Source organism: Phytophthora cinnamomi (genome assembly GCF_018691715.1).
Source record: "Phytophthora cinnamomi strain GKB4 chromosome Unknown Contig21, whole genome shotgun sequence".
Classification (NCBI taxonomy): domain Eukaryota; phylum Oomycota; class Peronosporomycetes; order Peronosporales; family Peronosporaceae; genus Phytophthora; species Phytophthora cinnamomi.
This window is the reverse complement of record NW_027150954.1, coordinates 608,242-629,851: the sequence shown is the minus strand read 5'-3', so window position 1 is coordinate 629,851 and position 21,610 is coordinate 608,242. Positions and strand designations below refer to the sequence as shown.

Here is a 21,610-nt window from a genome sequence, read left to right as displayed (position 1 = left end):
CATCCACGCACTTGCTGACTGCGTAGTACATTAGCATCTATAAAAGCAGTACGTTAGCTTCTGTGCGCAACCTGTGCAGATATTGTAACCTCGCAGTTTTTTTTGGTCCCACCTTTGCAGATTCAGCGGGGACACCTGTATGCTTGCTGTCTCGAGAAAGATGTGTCTCCTCAGAGAACCACCACTTATTCGCTCAGTTAGGGGTATTTCACCATCTACCGGGTATTCCGCTGGGTTTATACCCGGTCCCAGTAAAAGATCCAGTCTTTGACCAGAATATGCCAAACATGGAAAGCGTTCTATTAGAATTTTTATCACTTTTCTTTTTGCCCTTTAGGAGCCCAAGCTGTGACTAAATTACAGATCGTCGACTGCTTGATTGACATTCTGAAAAAGTCATTGTGACAGGAATAGCCGCAGCGACGCGGTCCGGTGCATTGGTGGCTGAAGAAAAAGCTCTCACCGTTCGATATCAACTGTTCCACCCGGTTAAGCCTACCCCTGTATATGCTGACCATCCGGCCAGAATAATTATGTTGTGGATTTTTTCTGGGCATTTCTCAAATACCGGTAGTTTACTCAGGATAAAATCAATGTGTCGGCAGGCATACCTGTACTGGTTACGCGAACACGTAAAGCATCATCATTTCACGTTTACTGCTGCTACATGTACTAACTTGCAGTCAATATGGCGCAACAGAGTTCACTCTCCAAGTTCCAGACATCACGCAGCCCGCAATGTCGCGGCAGGGCCACGAAACCGAGAAGTCGTCGCCGATCCCAGGCGCCGACAAGTCTTTCGTGGCGCCGGCCCCACCTTCGCGGAATTCCAAACGAAAGCTCGGCCATGCCGCATTGATCACGTTCATCATTGCATTCACCGTCACGGGGTTCGTGCTGCGCCGTGCTCCAGACTCTCAAGATGCTGTCACGGCTACGGATCTCAGCTCGGATTCGCCGACTCCGCGATTCCGCGTGAGTTTTCCCGTGTCGGTGCATGATGCGCCGATCACCGGTCGGTTGATGGTCTGCATCGCCAAGAAGCACGCTGTCAAGGATGCACAAGGCGAGGACCAACCACGGTTGCTGATAAACGACTCAGCCAATACCCAGCAGATTTTTGCAGTCGACGTGTGGGACTTTGCGCCCGGGGACGTCGACACCGAGGGCCGGGAGGTGAACGCCACCCATGCGGTCGGCTACCCGATGCTCTTCCTGGATCAAGTGCCGGCGGGTGAGTATTGGGTGCAGGCGGTGCTGCATCCGTATGTGGAGTACAACCGCTCGGATGGTCGTAACCTGCAGCTGCCGCGGTTTACCACGTTCGAGAGCGAAGGTGGGGTGCTAACGGCGCCAGGCACGCTGTATAGCGCTGCCAAACTCTCACTTTATAACCCCAGAGCATTTTCTGTTGACCTCGTGCTGATCAACGTTGAGCCGGAGCTGCCGCCACTGGAGGAACCCCATGAGCTGCTGAAGCACGTGACGTTCCGCAGTCCGTCGCTTTCGGAGTTCTGGGGGACGGATGTGTTCCTCAAGGCTTGGGTGTTGCTGCCTCATCGCTTCTTCGACGACGCGATGAAGGAGGTGCACTACCCGTTGTTCGTCTACCACACGCACTACAACCGCTACTTTGAGCACAACTTCTTCCCCGCCCCGCCTAAAAACACTGCAACTGCATCGCTGCGCGAGGAATATGGATACTTATTCTTCTCTGACTGGACGTCCGACAAGCCTGCTGATCCGTTCACGAACAAGCGCGGCATTGTGGTCCAGCTGCAACACGCTAACCCGTACTACGACGATTCGTACGCCGTCAACAGCGCCAATATTGGTCCGTACGGCGATGCTATCATCTACGAATTCCTGCCGTATATTGAGAAGAAATTCCGTGGCATTGGCGAAGGCTGGGCGCGAACCATGTACGGCGGCTCGACTGGTGGCTGGGAATCGTTCGCGGTGCAGGTCTACTACCCCGAAGAATTCAACGGCTGCTGGTCGTTCTGCCCAGACGCCTTCGACTTCCACCGCTTCCAGCAAGTTGATCTGTTCGCGAACAAGAACGCTTACTACGCTCGAGGAGACTGGACCCAGAAGGACCGTGGCGCCAAACGCAATTACCTTGGTGGCATTCGCGAGACCATGGCTGAAGAAAACCATCACGAGCTTGCAATGGGCTCTCGTGGACGTTCCGGCGGTCAATGGGACGCCTGGCAGGCTGTTTATTCCCCTGTCAACAACACCGATGGCTACCCTGCTGCAGTTTGGGACAAGATCACTGGTGAAGTTCACCCTGAAGTGGTACAGTACTGGGAAGCACACTACGATGTTCGTGCTAAACTCCAGCGCGAATGGAACGATCGCGGACTCGGCGCCAAGCTCGTCAACAAGCTTCACGTCTACGTTGGTGTCACGGACAGCTACTACCTAAACAATGCTGTTTTCCTGCTCGAGGACTTCCTGAAGACCACAACGGAGCCATATTACAACGGATCCATCGTGTACGGCATCACTGACGGCCGCGGGTACGAACACTGCTGGACGGGCAGCTTTGACCAATCGATCTCGCTGGGATGGCATACCGTCAACCAGCGAATGATCCCTCAGATGGTGGATCACATCGTGCAGTCCGCTCCGGAGGGCGCAGACTTGAGCTTCACGACGTACTGACCCAGCGAAAGTAGATTCTTCAGATGCTCCACTCTGCAGCGACTGCCAGTGGTAAGGAGTACTGTTCGTTCTACTATCATCAGGCCCTCCGATAATGGTGCTGTAATAGACATCGGAAAATAAATTATTCAATATACTGCTACAATTTCAGTTCCAAGATGGCAACTTGTAATTGTACAGGTAGTTAGGAAAGACCTTGTCACCTTACGCGTTGATAACCTGAAGGGGTTGCTTGTTGCCATCTCGGTTCGTTAGAAGCCGTCATGCGTCGAAGTCGCCGTACGAATCGCAAAAGTGTTTCTTCCTTGCAATGGCTACACTATGTGTTCCACATATTCTCAAGTGTTCCACACCAGTCCATTGATCCATTCACGAACAAGCGCACACCGAGGCAAGCAAGTCAAAGCGGTCATCATGAGCGTACGTACCTGCCGCCCCGTGCGGTCCACACGAGCTTCTTCCCCTATCCCAGTCGACGCCACCACCTTCCCCTCTCTCCGTGCTCTCCATCGAGCCGCCTCCGCCCTCCCACCTCGCAGTATGTTGCCCTAACGATCGTCCATCGCACGTCACACAGGAGAAGACGGCCACGCAGCCCCAGATGTCCATGGAGCAGATGCAGCAGCAGCAGATGAAGCAGCAGTGAGTGTCGCCTGAGTGTCTTCGCCCTGCGGTGGAGCTGGAGCTGAGGGTGTGCTGTACTGTGCTGGTGACGGTCTCCAGGGAGCAGGAGCAGATGCGCCAGTCCATGATGCAGCAGGTCATGCTGCCCGACGCCCGCGAGCGCCGTACGTGGAGATGCAGTCAGGCTGTGAGGTGCTGGAGGGGTGACGAGTGCTGATGGTGGGTTTGATGCGGCTGCAGTGGCTAGAATAGCGATCGTGAAGCCCGAGAAGGCGCGCGCGATCGAGGATATGGTCATCCAGATGGCCCAGCGCGGGCAGCTGGCCGCCAAGATTGACGAGGACAAGCTCATCGACCTGCTGAACCAGGTGGGCGTCACGGAGGAGAAGCAGCGCACCAAAGTCACGGTACGGTGGCGGTGAATGTGGTAGGTTATGTATGGCGTGAGGGCTTACTGGTTTATTCGTCTTTGCTGGATCAGATGAAGCGGCGGACGTACTTCAGCGACGAGGACGACGACGATGACGACGACGACTTTTAAGTCTACTACTGCAGGCTGCTCCGTAGCCAAAGGAGCGAGTCGGCGGTGAAGGATTGGGAAATGTGTTTCTGCAAGATAGTGGCGCACAATGGTGCGGGGTTTGTAGCTCGCGCTTCCGTTTTCATGTGAATCACAATGACACCACTACGTTTTCGAAAGCTGTTCTCAAGGTTCGACTTGTGCTGCGGTACGGGGGTCTCGTCAATTGACGAGCCCAACGACTATCGAAAGGTTACGTCATCGCTTCAACACTGAACGTAACAACTTCAACGTCCTATCCGCTGCCTACCATAGAGTAATAGAGTACTTGAAAGCATCGACTATGGTGATGTACGTGCATTAAGGCTCGTTGGCCATATTTATTTACTCCAGACAAGCTAGCTGTTGTCTAGAGATGTGTAATAAAGGCAGCAAAAGTGTGCGGGCGATGATAAAGATCTTGGGTCTTGGCTTGATCCAACTAGCTGATGCGATTATAAATTCGCCCTCGTCGTTCATGCGGCGGCTTTGCCTCCATCCTTCAGCCCGACCGTGTCGATGTAAGCCACGATGATCGTGGTGTCGTCAATGACCTGCTCCTCCTTCATCCAGCGGCGGTTGGCCTCCATGATAAGAAGATCCACCGCCACCTTGGGGTCCTGCTGTCCCATGGCCACCTCCATGCACTCTTCGTTGGACATGAACTCCCACAGCCCATCCGTTGCTACGATGAGGCACCGGTCGTTCTCATCTAGCCACCTAGTGGTGAATTCCGGCTCCGAGAGCACTCCAGCAGTGTGAGCGACCGCATCGCCCAGCGAGCGCGACATGGCGAGACCGGGGACATCCATGTGCCCGAGCCACACACGCGGAGGGCCGTCAATGCCATCATCGTACTCGACAGCAAACACGCGGCCGCCACTGGCAATGATGCGGGCCTTCTCGTCCGGTCGGTCTGGCTTGTGGTCAATGGACAGCTCCTGGCAGCCGAGCGCCTCCGGGCCCGAAGGGCCCAAAAGCTTCACAAACCCACGCGTGATCCGCGAGTCGCCGACGTTGCCCACCACCACGAGGTTGTCGCGTACGACCGTCACAACGGCCGTCGTGCCGCTGAACTCCGTGTCGATATTGGGGTCTCGCAGCACAGTCTGCTCCACAGACCGCAGCGTGTCCGCAATGGCCGCCCGCAAGCTCTCCGCGTCCTGCTGAATATCTCCCGAGCGGTCGAACTTGGCGTGCGCGAACAGCTCGGTCGCAAACCGGTCGCGAATGGCTCCAGAAACCCCGTCCCCGGCCTCTCCGTGGCCGTCGAACACGCAGAGCAGCAGCGTCTGCGTGTTGGCGTCGTACTTGATGACCATGGCGTCCTGGTTCTTCTTGCGCGGGTTGTACGGCGCGTAGCCCTTCTTGGAGAGGCCCGCGAAGGCCACCACGGCGCAGCTGCCGTCCGCCAGCGCCTGCGCGCTGCTGTCCACGTCGTCGATGGTGGCGGCGGCCATGCCGTCCACGAGCTTGTTGTCGCTCACGACGGACAGTCGCCGGCGCTGCAGGCCGAGCGAGTGGTCTCCCCCCGTGGCGGCGGCCGGGATCTTGCCGGGCGTCTTGATGGAGATGCCCTTGGGCGACGCCACATTGGCGGCCGTGGCCTCCTGCTGGCGCAGCTTGACGGTCGAGCCCGTCTTCTGGACCGGTCGAGTCGCCATGGTGTCCGAGAGCGAGAAGAGGGGGAGACTGCGCTAGAGCTAGAGGGGGCAGGCGACTGGGACGCTGCAAATGCCAGAGTGGCCAACCGCCTGCAGCAACGCGCAACGCACGCGGCCAGAGCTGGAGGCGAGCGAGTAAGTCGCAGTAATTATAGCCGGCGAGGCGCCGAGGGCAGCGAGGGCGAGCGAACCGGCGTGACTGGAGGCTCAGCGATGGTCTGTAGGGTCAGGCCAGTGCCCAGAAGTCGACAGGCCAATCACGACCGCGCGACGTGCCGTTGCTGGCAGCTAAGAAAAGCGGCGAGCTGCGCTGCTTGGCGTCTTTAGACGCGCCAAGCTGAGCGTATAAGCCCCAATCTCTCTGGCTGGCCTAATGTAGCTGTTCGAGGGGTGAACCCATGTTGGTCCCGTGTTTCAAAAAGATACAAGAGATGTGCATGTAGCCATGTGACGTGTGCAAGGGGTGTAGCCATTTCGGCTGCTGGGCGTTTAGTCGCTGTCGTCGTCGCTGTCGTCCTCGGACGACGAGAGGCTGAGCGAGATGGTGTTCGGGGGCTCCTCGTCGCTGTCGCTTGAGTCGCTCGAGCTGTCGCTGTCGTCCTCAGCCTTGTCGCCCTCCTCCAACTTGCGCTTCTTGCGCAGGCCCTCCACGTCGTCCACCACCTCGTCGTCGTACAGTGGCGCGCGCTTCTCCGGCAGCTTGAACTTCTTGCGCAGGACATCCATGGCGTCCGCCGGCAGCGGATCTCCCGTCTTCCACGACTCGGGCAGCGTGATGCCGTGCTCCGTGAAGAAACTGCGGCCCATGTAGTGCAACAACGCGTCCAGCGGCAAGTCCACGGGGTCGCCGGGCTTCCACCCTGGCGGCATCTGCTTGCGGATCTGCGCGTCACTGGCGCCGAGCCCAATGGGGATATTAAGCTTCTCAATCGCCTCGCCGCCCTCGCCGTCCTGCTTGACGCGCGCCGCAGTGGACGTGTACTTTTCTGGCCCTTGAGTGACGATCTCCGCCACGATGCCGCGACTGAGTACGCCGGCGCGCATCATGTGCTCCTGCGGCGCCGGCGGCATGAAGCCAAACATGGGGAACTAACCACAAGCATAACCGAAAGAAAAAAAAAGGTAAGTGAAAGGTGTCAGCACGAACCATGACCCCCACAAAAGTACGTTTGGAAACCAGCCCACGTACTCCCGGCTGCCACTCCTTGGGTGCCGACGTCGTGCCGGCAATGCGATGCGCGTACGCCACTATGTCGCGCGGGTCCAGCACCACTGCACAGCACCCACCACACCAACATCAGTACTCCTTCATGTAGCCATTATCACCACCGACGCCACCTTTGGACTTGTGCTTGGCGTTCTGCAGTACGACACGATGTTTCCGCAGCACATTGGCGATGTCCTCCTGCGAGCGCCGCAGCTGCGCCGCGTACTGCACCACCTTCTGCTTCTTGCTCTCGATCTCGGCCTCCACGCGCAGCAGCTCCTTCTGCGCGACCTGGTGCCTGGCCACTGCATTAAGTTGGATACATGTAGCCATAATGCTCCCGTCAGTTGTAGAGCCCTCCCGTTTGTCATAGCTACACTGCACGCACGCTTCTTGACGGCCGCCAGCAGATCGCGGTCCTTCTCCAGCACCTTGTTGAACGTCTCGTTCACGGTGCGCAGCCTCGTGGCGGTTATGGTGGACGGCGGCCTTTCACATACAGTTAGAGAGCACAGCGCGGTTTAGACTCAACAGCGAAGGAACTACAGCCCAGGAACGACCGAAACCATAGCAATAAAGATAGGGGTATTACATACAGAGAGGCCGTATTGAGCGACTCCAGCAGCTTGGTCACCAGGAAGCGGTGCTCGTGCAGCGCCACCTCCACTTCCTCGCGGATGCTCCCGCCCATCTGCGGCATGTTGCGGAAAATAGCAAAATAAAAACTCACTCGCAAATTGTATCCGCCACTATACCCGTCAACCATACCTGCTCTTAAACGAAAATCCACCCTCAACACCTACAGTTGAGAAGAAGTTACAGTTACAATAGCACTTTCCCTCATACAAACGACGAGCGTATCTTCCCACTTCCACTTGTGTCATGGCGTCGCGCAGAGGAGCAGTGGGCGCCGGGCTGGCGCGCCTGCTGGTGCTGGGCGTGGCCTTCCACGCGCTGTACGTGCTGAGCATCTTCGACATCTACTTCACGTCGCCCGTGGTGCCGCACGTGGAGAGCGTGGCGTACACGGACGCGCCGCCCGCCAAGCGTGTGCTCGTATTCGTGGCCGACGGTTGTAGAGCAGACAAGTTCTTCGAGGCCAACGCCTCGCGCGCCGACGCGCGCGCGGAGCCGCGGGCCTCCTTCCTACGTAACATCATCGAGACTCGAGGCAGCTACGGTGTCTCGCACACGCGCGTGCCCACGGAGAGCCGCCCCGGCCACGTGGCGCTCTTCGCCGGCATGTACGAGGACGTGAGCGCCGTGACCAAGGGCTGGGCCGACAACCCCGTGGACTTCGACTCGGTGTTCAACCAGAGCAGCAGCAGCTTCCTTTTCGGCAGCCCGGACATCGTGCCCATGTTTGCTCGCCAAGTGTCACATGCACATGAAGAGCACTACTCGCACGAGGAGGAGGACTTCGCCAAGGGGGACTCGTCCGAGCTGGACGTGTGGGTGTTTCGCCACCTGCAGAAGCTGCTGGACGGGGCTAAAGAAGGTTCAAGGCTGTTCGAGCAATTACATGACGAAGGAGTTGTGATCTTTTGCCATTATTTGGGCATCGACTCGAATGGCCACGCGCATCGACCCAATTCCAAGGACTATTTGAACAACATTAAGCTCGTGGACGAGCTCGTGGAGAAGACGTACCGCATGGTGGAGGAGTTTTTTGGGTATGATGGACGCACAGCTTACGTGTTCACGGCGGATCATGGCATGGGGCTGAAAGGAGCCCACGGAGACGGAGACCCCGCCAATACCCGCACGCCGCTGGTTGTGTGGGGAGCGGGCGTGCAGGGACCTATGCAGGTGGAGAAAGGGGCCGAGTTTGAGATTGATTTACCGACGCAGTCGAGAGCGCAGGTGCGAGCGCAGTTGCAGGCTCAGGAGGAACAGGAACAGGCCGCGGTGGACGAGTGGGGAGCGCTCAACAAGTTGCTGCGCAAGGACGTGATGCAGGCGGATGTGGCGCCGCTGATCAGTGCACTGCTGGGGCTGCCGTACCCGCGAAATTCGGTGGGAGTGCTACCGTTCTCGTACTTGGCCAAGGGGGCTTATCGAGCGAACGCTGTCCGCTCGAACGCACAGCAGTTGTACCTGCACGCGCTGCGCAAGGAACAGGAGAAGCGAGCGCGAACGCTGCTGCGCTTTGTGCCGTACGGTCCATTCCGCGACCGCGTTCCCGAACTTTCAAAGCAGCTTGCAGAGGCGTATGATGCCAGCCTCCAGAGTGATGAAGACTTGGAAGCGTACGCACGCGTGGAAGTGCTGAGCCAGGAGCTGATTGAAATTTGCCTGGCGACTCTGGAGTACTTTCAGAGGTACGACTGGTTTTTCCTGCTCAGCGTAGTTGTTTTGGGCTACGTTGGATGGATGATTGTCGTCGGAGTGGCCTACCTACACCCACGAGACTTCAGCTTGAAGTGGTTGTTTGGAGTTGGTGGAAAGCAATTGGACATCAAGGTTGTCATTGCAGTTTTTGCTGCCTTCGTGTATCTCGCCCTTGAGGGTTCGCCAGCGACGTACTATCTGTACGTGTTGTTTCCGCTGCTGTTTGGAGTTTTTACGTGGAACTATGCTGACCTCATTCAGCAAGCCTGGGCTGGTTCGAGTGAAGCCAAACCAAAGTCCACATGGAAGCGAGGGACAGAGATTGCTCTCATCTTCGTGTGTCTGGAGCTTGTCGTGTTTGGCTATGAACGGCGCGAGATTTTCGGCGTTCTATTTTCTCTTCTTGCGCTATGGCCCTATGTCGGCACTTCGATAGTAGATGAAGAGAAAAACGTGCATGCTCGAACCGGAGGGTTTCCGTCACCGAGTCGCAGCTGGACGATAAGCTGTCTTCTAATCTCGGTGTTTCCATACTTGCCTAGCGAGTATGGAGAACACACTGCGTTGGTAAATGCTGGTGGTCTGCTAACACTGCTCTTCACGGGTGCAGTGTTTCACGCGGCGGGGTCAGACGAGCAAAAAACCTGGATGAAATCTTCGTTTATCCCTAGTGCCTTGCCGTCGGTACTCTCGCTTGTGACATTACATGCAACTATGCAGTATTTGGACGGTGATCGAACAAAGCCCCCCTTTTCGCTTACGGTAGCTAACTGGTTGTTGGCCGGTGCCCCCATCGTTATATTGCTCGCAAGATTGCACCATACCGGAAGCGGTCTAACTGGTGGCCTTGAAACTGGCGCTGGTCGTCGTGATCGCCAATTGCTTCAAGCGGAGGTTGCAGGCTATGTGAGACGGCTCATTGATGTGATGTTGGCCTTTGCGCCTTCATTCATTTTATTGAGCATTGCCTACGAGGTGCTCTTTTACGTGGTGCTCTGCGGTGTTCTCGTGAGCTGGTTGTTGCTGGAGGCGGAAGCCTCTATGACATCTTCTTCTTCAATCTGGCGGGAAGTTCAGCGCGCGTTTGTGTTCCTGTTGCTTGTCAACATCGCTTTCTTCGGCACGGGCAACGTGGCCAGTATGAGCAGCTTCGAGATTTCGTCCACCTACCGCTTCGTCACGGTGTTCGCCCCCTTCACGATGGGCGCACTTTTGGTGGGGAAGATCCTTATTCCGTTCATGGTGGTGGCTTGCACCTTCCACTTAATCCTACTTCTCCCTTCCGCTTCGTCATCACCCGACACACAGAAACCACGTCTACCAGCTACCCGCTATTTCCTCCTGGTTGTGGCGATGTCGGACATGCTCGCGTTACATTTCCTCTTCTTGGTCAAGAACGAAGGCAGCTGGAAGGAAATCGGCAACTCCATTTCAATGTTCGGTATCGTGAATGCACAGATCGTGTTCATCCCACTGCTGTTTCTGTTGGCACGGGCTTTTGTCCGTGACCTGGCACCTGCTACCGAGATTGGCGGGCCAAAACCTTCACGACAAGAAGCACCAATAGTCTGTTAACCTCATAGAGAATAGATTCCGCATTAGCTTCTACAAGAACCGCTTATGACGGGACGATTGGAATCTAAGTGCAACTGGGGCCCGGCTAGGAGTTTTCGAGGCAAAAGGTCTGACCATTTCGTTTTTCGCCAGGATGGCCAAGCACGGAGGCAGCCCAGATACCGCTGGATGGAGTCCACAACGATGAAACGCACCGGACGGTTGAGTGGTCCCTCACATGTATCGGCGACTCCTCTTGGCGCGAGAGGTCTATCATGACGTCAGGCTTCTGTTCCAAAGCTCTGGTAAAGCAAGACCGCGTTTGTTCGGGCGTGGGGTCTGATCGATAGTCGCCAAGGCGACGACATGGCGAGGATCTACCCAGACATTGCAATAGCCGACAATGATGATCGACTGCGGAACCAAATCGACGTAGTGAAACGAGAAATTGCCAATAAAAAATGGAACGAGTTGCTGGGGGAAACAGAAAGACCTGCCGACAGCGCTTCGGAGTGGCTGCTGGAGAGACGAGGCTGAGTGAAGGGAATGAGCTGCAGATACATAAGCAAGTGGACGAAGCACTTGTAGATTGAGCGACCCACAATATTGTGCCACGTGCGTGAGTCCTTGAGTTACTGTCGGGCTAAACATCGAAGCCACAATCGAAACGAATTCAGTCAGCAGACGCAACAATGGTGACGATAAGCTTGAAACGATATCCCAGACCCGGAAACGAAAGAACGTCTTGATGAGGCACGAAAATTGTTCGGTCACCAAATGTTTCGACGATCAGCGTAACAGCCCGCAGCCACGAAACGAAGCGAGAAGATGCTGTTGACGCTTGCTGGTGCCATTTACCGCGCTGTTCGGTCTCGACATTGAGAGATTGAGCTTTTCTACTTCGAAGTACAAATTTGGCGAGTTATGATGACGGTGCAATGCAGAAGAACAGGTCGTTATGATTTCCAATCCATGCAATATTCAAGGGCTGAATCACCACGGATGCATGCACAGCTTTAAGCAATGCCAAAGGTGTTCATTCTTATTATTGAGTACAGAATGTCAGGTACAAATCGGCAACATGTATTTTGAACTGATCCAGAACAGAAATTAGCTTTCGCGGACCCGTGCTTGTTGCATGAACACTTGGTCAGCCTCTAAGCGCGTGCTTGTGGTACCCCGGGCAATTGCTGTACCTCGTTACATGCCACTGCCGACCGTTGAGGCAGTTGTCATTGTTGAACTCGCACTTGTTGCGATAGGTGACCTTGTTGCTTCCACAAACAGCATTGCGCTTTGTAGAGCATTCCACGGTGGCGCAGCTGGTGTCCAGCCTTCCGAGGTCCGTGTCCGCAGAGATGACGGCCGTAACGAGTGAGACGAGTACGGACACGGCGGCAAACTTCATAGCGCCTTACGTTGGAGTGTTTAGAAGGAGGGGTGTTTGGTCTTCGGCAAAATCGAAAGTGATCTGAGCTGGACTAGCGAACAATACCCTGTGCATCAGCTGAAGCTCAATCCTATCAGGATTACTTCATGAAACTGTGAACTGTTGGGTGTTGGTGGCTTTGTCATCGAGAAAACGTTAACATTGCGTACCGCACGTTCTTCAATGAAGAGCAGGTGGAAACTGCAAACGCATGCAAACCAGGGTGTATATGTGCACAACTGCAGTTTTTTGTACAAACTGCGGTACAGTAGTCAATAGACCTCTTGTCGAGTTGACTGTAAAATTGGCATAACCGGGATAACCCGGGGGGTCTGAACAAGATCCCGCTGGAAGTCCTGACAGATGTCAAGGCACTCTCTCTAACGGGAAAACCCTAGTTCAACACGATGAGGTTAATCTTCTTCGGGAGAGATGTCCAATCGCGATTTGGCTCATCTATCCCGAGCGCATGAGGTTCTTGGCGATAGTTTTGTTCATTCACCGTGTTTCTCGGTCTCTCTCGGGCCCACACACAAGACCAAGTCAAAAATGCCGCGTCGGGCATCCGGCTGTACGACGACGTGTTTCGACTGTGTGTGGGACTGACCAACGAGCACGTCTCTCATTGTCCTCTTCGGCTGTGTGTGTGGGACTGACCAACGTGCACGTCTCTCGTTGTCCTCTTCGGCGCGAAAATGGAGATTGGTACAGACGGTCGCAAAACAAGCTCATTGAACTCGGCATCAAGCGCAAACAAAAGCGTCGACTGGCTCAGGAGAAGTACAGGGCTAGGTGTCCGAGTTGCTCGAGATAGCGGGGATGCTTGGATTGGACTTGATATTGTGTTTAGCTGAAAAGATCGAGAATCACGGGAAAAGGAGTAGTTACCCCCGAATTGATTGTTCCTTCACTGACGCGTCTGTCGCCCGTGTGCTATACCATTTTATACAAAGTCCAACATGCAATTTGGTGAAGATTTGATATTTGGCTGATTGCAAACTAACTAGTTAACCGACCTAATGACTTGGTCTTCACAAGTATGCAATTGCAATTGATGGCTAACGTTGTACTCTTTGTACTATCGGCGAGACCATTGCACCAGTTGCTTGATTTTCAGGATCTTGGTGCTCTGTATAATCATGATAGCGTTGTCGAAAAGAGATTCTGGTGGGATGACGCCCAGAAGAACAGATTGAACTGTTTACGAGCGTAAACCCCCATATTGCTACAAGAGGAACATCTTGACACACTAGATTTCCACGTGTTCTACGCGGTGCATGTGTTGCAGCTCCCACCTGCTCCTCGTTGAAGAATGCACAGAATGCATTGCTAACTTTTCCGGGCGCCGAAGGCATTGTAATCCTGAGGATTTACTACGGCCGAGACCAACACGATCCAGAGGGTGCTATTGGGTGGCGCAGGTAAGACTCACTTTCGATTTTGCCCAGCCTCCTCCCAATCAACCTTCAACGCAATGCACCATGAAGTTCGCTGCAGTGGCAGGACTCTCCTCGCTCGTGATAGCCGTTATCTCTGCGCAAGCCTTGGACCTTGGGGTCCTGGGCAGTAATTGAGCTGCAGCAGAATGCTCTGCCAAGCGCAATGCTGTTTGCGGAAGCAACGGTGTCACCTATCGCAACATGTGTGAGTTCAACAACGACAATTGCCGTTACGGTGGGCAGTGGCAGGCGAGCGACGGTGATTGCCCGGGGTTCCACAAACGCGCGATAAGAAGCTGATCAATAGTTCGAGAGGGCATTGCACCGTTTTGCAAACTCAAGCACGAGGTTCGCGTAAGCTACCTTTTGTTCGCGACCAATACAAGCTACTTAGCATATAGTTAAGACTTTTCCATGCGCCAGCTATGAGCTTTATTCAGGCTTCATCGCGATGGACGAGTTTCACCTCATATTTACTAATCGAAGGCAGAGATTACCGTACAGCTTGGTGTAGAATCATTCAACGACAGTCGGTGCTTGAATTCCTTAAGGCTTACCCCAAGTTCAAATGATCGTGTTTGAGCTGCCGAACTAGACAATATAAAGCCTTCCTACTAACACGACTCCACTTAGATGCTGCCTAACGTATATTCTTACGACCTTGCTTTGGTATCCTTGACATCTTCGTAACATTGTTTTACTGTATAATATCAACGAGAGTATTAGCGCTAACACCTTGGCGTTGCGGCGTGGGTAACAGTCCTCGAGGCGCAATCTTCTTGAGGTCGAACAAACGAGATAGTGTTTCGACTTATTGTTCAATTCACTGCAAGCACTACACCAAGTCACCTTTCCCATCGGATTTCATGCAGTGAATGAAAACGCAAGGTAGACGTGGTGACGTTGCGTTCTCGGCAGGGGTCGGGCGATACAGTAGTACGAAATTGTTCAGCATTGCATATTCTTGTTGAACATTCATGTTGATTCGAATCGTGGAATGGGTGGTTTTTATTATTGAGCGGGTTTGGCTAGATTTCCCAGTCGACGATTTGGATGCCTCAGGCTGCACCAGGCTTTTCTCTCCCAGCCTTGGGACCAACTGATCTTCGTCATGCTGATCACTAGTCTCCGCGGCAAGACCACAGAGTGTTTCACGTCGAACTGCACGAAGTGGGAGAAACAAATTTGCCAGTCATCCCTCGTTTTTCCATTACGTCGTATGGCATTAGGGGAAATGGTAGTTCGTCGTAGTTACGGGTCAAGGGCACACCAATAGCCTCGTTTTGGTTGCCACTTTTTGAAAATGGATATTCCACCTCACTAAATGCGCTCACTCTATATTGACTTTTTTTCCACGTGCTAAGATTTAAGCTGTCACAAATTCCTGAGCGGGAGCAACCTGTTGGATGGCCGCGATCTTTCATTTCACACTTTGTTCAGTACGAGAATGACTGTTGCGTACGTGAGAGCCGAGTAGAATACTTGGATGTAGTTATCGCGACGATTCTTTTCCACTTGGGCTTCATCAACAGCCACAACAAGCAACCCCCTTTCTCGATATATCCATAGTTTGTCGCGCCATTTTCATCTGACACGAGCTTCAAATGCAGAGTTTCTCGAAAACCCTTCAATGTTGTACCCTTTGTGAATCCGGTAGTTAGGTTCACTCAGCTTGGAAGTCGATCGAATCAATGACCACATGGTAAAGATTCCTTCATCATCCGCTTAATGAACAACATCCAAATCCACTTGCTGTGACTAACGCGGGGCGTTAGACCTTCAGCGCTCGTTCGAACACCCGAGTCTCGCCGACACCCTGGTCTCTGCTGAGCTGTTACGCATGGTGCCTCGCATTGCCAACCACTGCCACAGATATTTTTTCAAGTTGAGGAGGGTGACTATGTACTCGCTCGTGGTAAAGCTTCATAGCGACTTTCATGAATGTAAAAAACGTCATACGGGAGGTGGCTTGAGAAAACACTGGACCCGTGCTGCTAAACACCGAGTATTTCACGCGTACTGTAATGTACCATAGATGAGAAGAAGAAGAAAAAACACTCGCGGCCCGAAAAACGTCGAAAATGCCGTACTTTCTCGGGATTTAGGTCTGGAAAGAATGCTGCGGGAATCGCTCCACTTCAATTCTTTCAAGATTTTTTGCCCTATAAGGCGTTTTGCAAAGGAACGTACGAATACCCACGCTAAAAGGGGCACATTTTCCCCTTCCAACTGCAAATCCACCGTTGTTTAGAACAAATCATCAATGGTGCACCGTGTAATCTTATGAAGATTACGCCACGCACAATTGATGATTTGTTCTAAACGACGGTGAATTTGCTGTTGGAATTTGAGGGGAAATGACAGATTCGGGCTCTTCCGTAAAATTTTCCAAATTATGACAGAATCGGGCATCCCAACAATTTATGCCAGTAAAAGAAGAACAGCTCATCCACGGTACTTCGCGCCACACCACACCAGGCAGCAACAAAACCTGCAGCCAGGGCCGCCGCAACAGAGGTCCATGCGCCTGCTGCGAGGAGCACCAGGGACACGTCGTGTAGGTGCGCTTGTTGATGGAGCCGGAGTCACGGCAATAGACGATAGTCGTCGCAGAGTTCACCATGGATGTGAAACTAGGTGGGGGTGGTGACCGCGGAGGAGGGCGACCGAGGGGGAAGAACATTCCTAGTGCAGGCTAAACAACTACCGACAAGGCACCGAAGAAAGCACACAAATGCGGACGCAGCGGAAAACTTGATCATAACAAACGTGGATGCGACGGGTGGGCAGGTGCTCTCCTACACAACGGGTTGCTTCTCATCAGTATTTTTCGACGTCGTATCTACGATCTTCACCTAGGACAGCTCCCCTTTGCTCTACACAACACTCGATACCTTTTCATGCAGATGTCCATCACAACATCCTGCTCCACGGCCACGATGCTCAAGGCGTGCTCTTCTTCCGCCGTCTCCTCAAAAGGCGTACGTACTTCTGCATGACGACCTCAACGACATGATCCACCACGTACGCCTCAGCGATATCGGTATATCCTTCGCGATGCCAGTCTCCTCCGAGACAGCGGACACCTTCATCGCAACAGTCACCACGACGACTCTATCGTCAATTGCAAACGCGCAGTGCCGTGATTGAATTGTTACTTCTCTGAGTGCCATAAATTTGCTGGGGTGCCCGATTCTGCGATTTGGCGCACAATTTTGAATTTTTTACGGAATAGTGCCCGAATCTGTAATTCCCTGGTGTAATCATGCTCAATAAAACCCTCAATAATGAGGCGAACCTGCAGCACGAGAAAGCATTTAGAGGAGGGGAGCCACAGTTTTGATTGGCTCCCATCTGATGGATGGCCCTTTTCTGGCGTATGTCTAACCAAATTTGGGATTTGGTCCGATTTGATCTGCCCAAAACGCTCTGTGAATTAGCTCCAAAATGTAGATTCCCAGACTGTGTAACCGCAAACTACCGTGATTTCGTGAAAGGGCGAATTTTGCGACCTTTCTATACTTGAATGACTTCGATTTGTATAGTATAATCAACAGAGGTGGCTCGGGCAAGGGTTAACATACAGTACCCGTACCGCATCGCCCCTGTCCTAAGCGAACTGCAATGTATGCAGTTTACGGTACATATGTTGCCAAGTCTCAGAATTAAATGATAAAAAGTAAAAGTTATAATAATTCTTAGTATTTTGGACCAATCAAAAAGTATGGACGTGGCGGGAATTGAAATCGCGTCCATCCGCATAAAATTGCGGTGCTCTTTCCCAATTGAGCTACGTGTCCAAGCGAGCTTGGTTACCTTCGCAATTAAGTCTCATCAAAGTAATGTGTTGTATTGTGCATCTAGAAAAACTTATCGTCGGAGCTGCTGGAATAATCATCATATCTACAAACCTGTTTTCCTGCTGCAATTTGGGTAGAAGAGTGCAATAGCTTCGTTTACAGAATAGCCAGCAGCCAGGAATTCGAGAAGGCGGCGCTTGTGCGTATAGTCGACTGCAATGCGGGTGTAGCGCTTTGGTTTTTTGCCGGTTCCTGTGGTGCGTGGTCTACCCATAGCACTTTGAACACTGAGACCGAATGGCTGGTGGCAGCCTATAATTAGCTGGTCAACATGGAATTTTAACTACAGACATCTGGCGTCAATGCATTGTTTTCATTGGCTAAAATAAAAATTCGCTTAGGACAAAACTTCGCCTAGGACAGGGGCGATGCGGTACTGGTTCAATTGATATGCAAAAGATTTGGCGCTGTACATGTAACTGTCGGACTCTGTTCAGTTCTCAATTCGTCTCCCCCCACTAACCCGATACGACAGCTTACTCTGTTCAGTTCTCAATTCGTCTCCTCCCACTAACCCGATACGAAAGGGTTGCCACAAAATAAATGCGTCAGAACGTCTTCTTTCTGCTCGTGGTTGTTTTGATTGGGTGCTGCAACACACTCGCACAAGCCGACCAAATCATTGGCATGACTACGGGAGGTCTGGCCCGAAAGCCTGTCGACAGCATGAACACGAATCGGGGTCTTCAAAGCAGAACGTTGGCAAGTAACAACACGGATATGACGTTCGACGCGGAAAACGAAGAGAGGTGGCCCAAAATCCAAGGGTTAAACGCGTTAAAGAATATGTTCCGAAAGAATCCGACGACTGCGACCAGCGCTTTGCGGGAGGACACCAAGATCGTCGAGACGTTACAAAAAATCCCGTGGTCATGAAGAAAGTTGAAAGTGCCTTGGAGAACCCTGTGGTCCTGAAAAACCTCGAGCGTTTGCAGAGCGATCAAGAGATCATGAGGTCGTTGCAGAATGGCCCCCCGAACAAAGCGTTAAGAAAGCTTCCTCGTTTCTGAGAAAAGGTATGTCTGAAGAGTCTGCGCAGAGTCTGGCAGCTGGAATATTCCTCCTCAGTTGTTTCGTAGCGTTTGCTGTTCCCATCGGTATTGTGGGAATAGTAACAAGCGCAGGTAAATAGATTTGTCGCATCACTCATTGCTGTATCCTGCTGCACCAGTGATGCTACTACGCAAGAGGGCAGGGTAAGTATGAAGAAGAAAGAGAACCATTTGCCCTCAATTTATTCTCATTCATGTTTATTCAATACGGTAGTGGGAAAACTGTTTTACGACTTTACTACTGTAGTAGTATTCCACACGAAACATGTTCTTGGTAAACTATCTACAATGAGCAGAGCTTCAACGCTATCAATAAAAATGTGCGCTAGCAAGGAAGTCATGGCGTCATCACCAATACTTTTGTAGAACGCATTCTGTGGCAGCTTTCCTCTCCTCTTTTTCCGTACCAATATCATTAACAACAGAAACTACGCGTCATTGCGACTTCGAAGTCATGCGCGAGTCGGCTTTTAGTCACTCAGATAGTGCTGAGGTTTTGCGGTACGGCACTGCTGGGATTTTTTTAATCCAGCACACAGCTAGTTATTACACTGTATACGCGCTAGCATCCAAGACTGTCGACATTAACCGCGAAGATCAACTTGCTTACCTCCTAAAGCTTCTGTTGCCTGCTATCAGCGTCGAGAGGTCCATCAATCACAAAACTGTAGCCTCTCGAAGGTGCAGGAGTAAGCAAAACTAGGTGAGTTGCCAAGTCTCCAGCTCCTAAGTGCCCACACGAGGCACCAGTGAACCCTCCAGACCACCGAACCTCCTAAGCTCTCCAGTTCCTCGTTGCCTATGTCTGCACGCGAGTCACTTGCGTGTTCTCCACTTCTTATCCCTTTAAGAAATTACACTTGGTCGCATACAGTGCTTGGTTACAGCACGGCTTGTCGTCCAGTTTGCCCTCCCATTTTGCAGCCATACACACACCACACACCGACGGAAGTGCGCCATGTTAGCACTCTACCTATTGGCATTTAGAATCCAACACAAGAATATCCGTGCCCACATGTGTTCACTAAAGTTAGTCGAATATCTGTCTGCTCCACCGCTTCCTTCGAGGACGAGGTTAGCTCCATCCCACCCGTCTCTGACAACATCATTACCCGGAACGATTGGTTGATACACGTCCCCACTCGACTACTAGCACCAGCACCACGATGGACGAGTTACTAGCGAGCGAGCTGTCCGCGGAGACGTTGGCCGCGCTGCAGGCGCATCTGTTGGAGCGCCACCAGGAGGAGGGCGCGCCCGTGTCGGAGGATTTCCGTCTCTCGCAGTTGTAAGCCCGATCAGCACAATGACACATTGACACATTGGTCACTGACTGACTTGTGCACTGGTAGCTGGTACGATGAAAAGACCGGCCGCGCACTGGCCCAAGAGGCCATCGACCACAGCAGCAGCGAGCTGCGCATCGCATTCGTGAGCACGCCCGCGGCCTACCGCGACTTCCTCAAGATCCAGAGCGAGGAACCGGACGAGGCCAAGCGCGCGGTCATGGGGAACAACGTGTACATCTTCGAGTACGATCGGCGGTTCGGCGAGAAGTATGGCGACCGCTTCTGTTTCTACGACTACAACGCGCCCACGGCGCTGCCCGACAAGTTCCACCACTTCTTCGACTACGTGCTCATGGAGCCGCCGCACCTGAGCCCGGACTGCCTCGAGAAGTTCTCGGACACGATGCGCTGGCTGGCCAGGCGCATCGAGCCCGTGGCCGGCAAGAAGGACCGCGTCCTGAACCCGTCCACCTTCATCAACTGTACGAACAGTGCTGGGTAGTCTGCTCTACCTCCCAAGCTACGTTTTCTAACGGTTGTCAATGTTGCAGCCCAGTTGCTGCGAAAGGAGATGAAGGCGGACCTGGGCTTCACCCCGACAGGATTCTACCCGAGCTTCGAGTCCAAGTTGTCCAACCACCTCCTCACATACACCAACTACGAGTCCGAGCGCTTCGGCCCGTGCCAGGAATCCGACGACGAGTAGAATGCACCACTTGTAAGGCGGGCGAGTCTCACATGGCGCCCCACCTACACCCGCCACCTACCCGTCTCTTGAACACGAACTGCTGCTATACCCGAACGACTGGTTGACACCGTTCCATTTGCCATTCTACCTGCCTCGACCATGGACGCCCTCCTTTCCAGCGAGCTCTCGGCCGACACGTTGGCGGCGCTCCAGGCGCATCTCCAGACGCAGCAGGCGCAGGAGGACGCCACCGTGTCCGAGGACTTCCGACTCTCGCAGTTGTGCGTAGAACACCCGTCCTACGTCAAATTCTACCAAATAATCGGCGCTGACAGTGTTTTGGGATATGCAGTTGGTACGACGACCGAACGGGTCGCGCGTTAGCGCAGGAGGCCATTGACCAAAGCAAGGAGAAACGCATCGCCTTCGTGAGCACGCCCGCGGCCTACCGAGACTTCCTCAAGATTCAGGAGGAGAGCGACTCGCCCATCAACGGAGACAACGTCTTCCTGTTCGAGTACGACCGCCGCTTCGACGAGAAGTACAGCGGCCACTTTGTCTTCTACGACTACAACGAGCCCACCAACCTGCCAAGCAAGTTCCACCACTTCTTCGACTACGTGCTGGTGGACCCACCCTACTTGGTAGAGTACAGCAGAGTGTGTTTCGAATTTTGAGATTTTACTGACTGTACTTTGCTATGGTAGAACACCAGCTGCATGGGCAAGTTCGCGGAGACAATGCGCTGGCTGTCGAAAGACGTGCAGGCCGTGCCCGGCAAGAAGGACAAGATCCTCAACCCGTGCACCTTCATCACTGGTAAAGACAAACACAAATCTGGTGTCAGCTTGTGTTTTTATCTAACGTGGTTGTTGGTGTCTTGTGACTTGGTTGATGCAGCGCACATGCTTCGCAAAGATATTTATGCCGACCTGGGCTTCACGCCGTCGGGTTTCACCCCGACGTTCGAGTCGAAGCTGTCGAACCAGTTTCTGACGTACACCAACTATTGCTCTGAGCGCTTCGGCGAGAGCACAGAGGACTTTGGCAGCTCGGACGACGAGGAATAGACTCAGTCGTAAGGAACAGAGCGCAATACATCTACTGTGAACTTTCAGACTCGACAAGGCAGCAACGTACTTTGTCGCGGAAATGGGGCGGACGATTTGTTCGTGTGCGTGTGTTGATTAGAAGAGCTCGACGTTTGGAAAATGGCGTATTGAGTTAGCAGAGCTAAGACTATC

At 53.2% G+C, this 21,610-nt stretch overlaps 7 protein-coding genes across 7 annotated transcripts; 5 read left to right on the top strand and 2 right to left on the bottom strand.

Annotated features, from left to right (window-relative positions):
• Positions 1-738: 738 nt before the first annotated feature.
• Positions 739-2,670, top strand: IUM83_03552 (uncharacterized protein; the record flags this gene model as incomplete). The annotated part of the gene is made up of 1 exon (XM_067927563.1): positions 739-2,670. The coding sequence occupies one exon, from the start codon at positions 739-741 to the stop codon at positions 2,668-2,670; it is 1,932 nt and encodes a 643-aa protein (XP_067795541.1).
• A 414-nt stretch (positions 2,671-3,084) lies between these two features.
• Positions 3,085-3,835, top strand: IUM83_03551 (DNA-binding protein; the record flags this gene model as incomplete). The annotated part of the gene is made up of 5 exons (XM_067927562.1): positions 3,085-3,090; positions 3,248-3,312; positions 3,394-3,458; positions 3,535-3,701; positions 3,776-3,835. 5 exons carry the CDS (start codon positions 3,085-3,087, stop codon positions 3,833-3,835), a joined length of 363 nt encoding a protein of 120 aa, XP_067795566.1.
• A 494-nt stretch (positions 3,836-4,329) lies between these two features.
• IUM83_03550 (putative protein phosphatase 2C) lies at positions 4,330-5,517 on the bottom strand (the record flags this gene model as incomplete). Its single annotated transcript, XM_067927561.1, has 1 exon — positions 4,330-5,517. The coding sequence occupies one exon, from the start codon at positions 5,515-5,517 to the stop codon at positions 4,330-4,332; it is 1,188 nt and encodes a 395-aa protein (XP_067795329.1).
• A 489-nt stretch (positions 5,518-6,006) lies between these two features.
• On the bottom strand, positions 6,007-7,490 carry IUM83_03549 (uncharacterized protein; the record flags this gene model as incomplete). Its single annotated transcript, XM_067927560.1, has 5 exons — positions 6,007-6,606; positions 6,707-6,789; positions 6,856-7,029; positions 7,113-7,213; positions 7,321-7,490. 5 exons carry the CDS (start codon positions 7,488-7,490, stop codon positions 6,007-6,009), a joined length of 1,128 nt encoding a protein of 375 aa, XP_067795379.1.
• A 116-nt stretch (positions 7,491-7,606) lies between these two features.
• On the top strand, positions 7,607-10,630 carry IUM83_03548 (putative GPI ethanolamine phosphate transferase; the record flags this gene model as incomplete). Its single annotated transcript, XM_067927559.1, has 2 exons — positions 7,607-9,045; positions 10,018-10,630. The coding sequence occupies 2 exons, from the start codon at positions 7,607-7,609 to the stop codon at positions 10,628-10,630; spliced, it is 2,052 nt and encodes a 683-aa protein (XP_067795378.1).
• An 8,925-nt stretch (positions 10,631-19,555) lies between these two features.
• On the top strand, positions 19,556-20,384 carry IUM83_03547 (N(6)-adenine-specific DNA methyltransferase 2; the record flags this gene model as incomplete). The annotated part of the gene is made up of 3 exons (XM_067927558.1): positions 19,556-19,677; positions 19,742-20,160; positions 20,230-20,384. The coding sequence occupies 3 exons, from the start codon at positions 19,556-19,558 to the stop codon at positions 20,382-20,384; spliced, it is 696 nt and encodes a 231-aa protein (XP_067795533.1).
• A 141-nt stretch (positions 20,385-20,525) lies between these two features.
• IUM83_03546 (N(6)-adenine-specific DNA methyltransferase 2) lies at positions 20,526-21,436 on the top strand (the record flags this gene model as incomplete). The annotated part of the gene is made up of 4 exons (XM_067927557.1): positions 20,526-20,647; positions 20,719-21,010; positions 21,074-21,185; positions 21,267-21,436. The coding sequence occupies 4 exons, from the start codon at positions 20,526-20,528 to the stop codon at positions 21,434-21,436; spliced, it is 696 nt and encodes a 231-aa protein (XP_067795532.1).
• Positions 21,437-21,610: the final 174 nt, after the last annotated feature.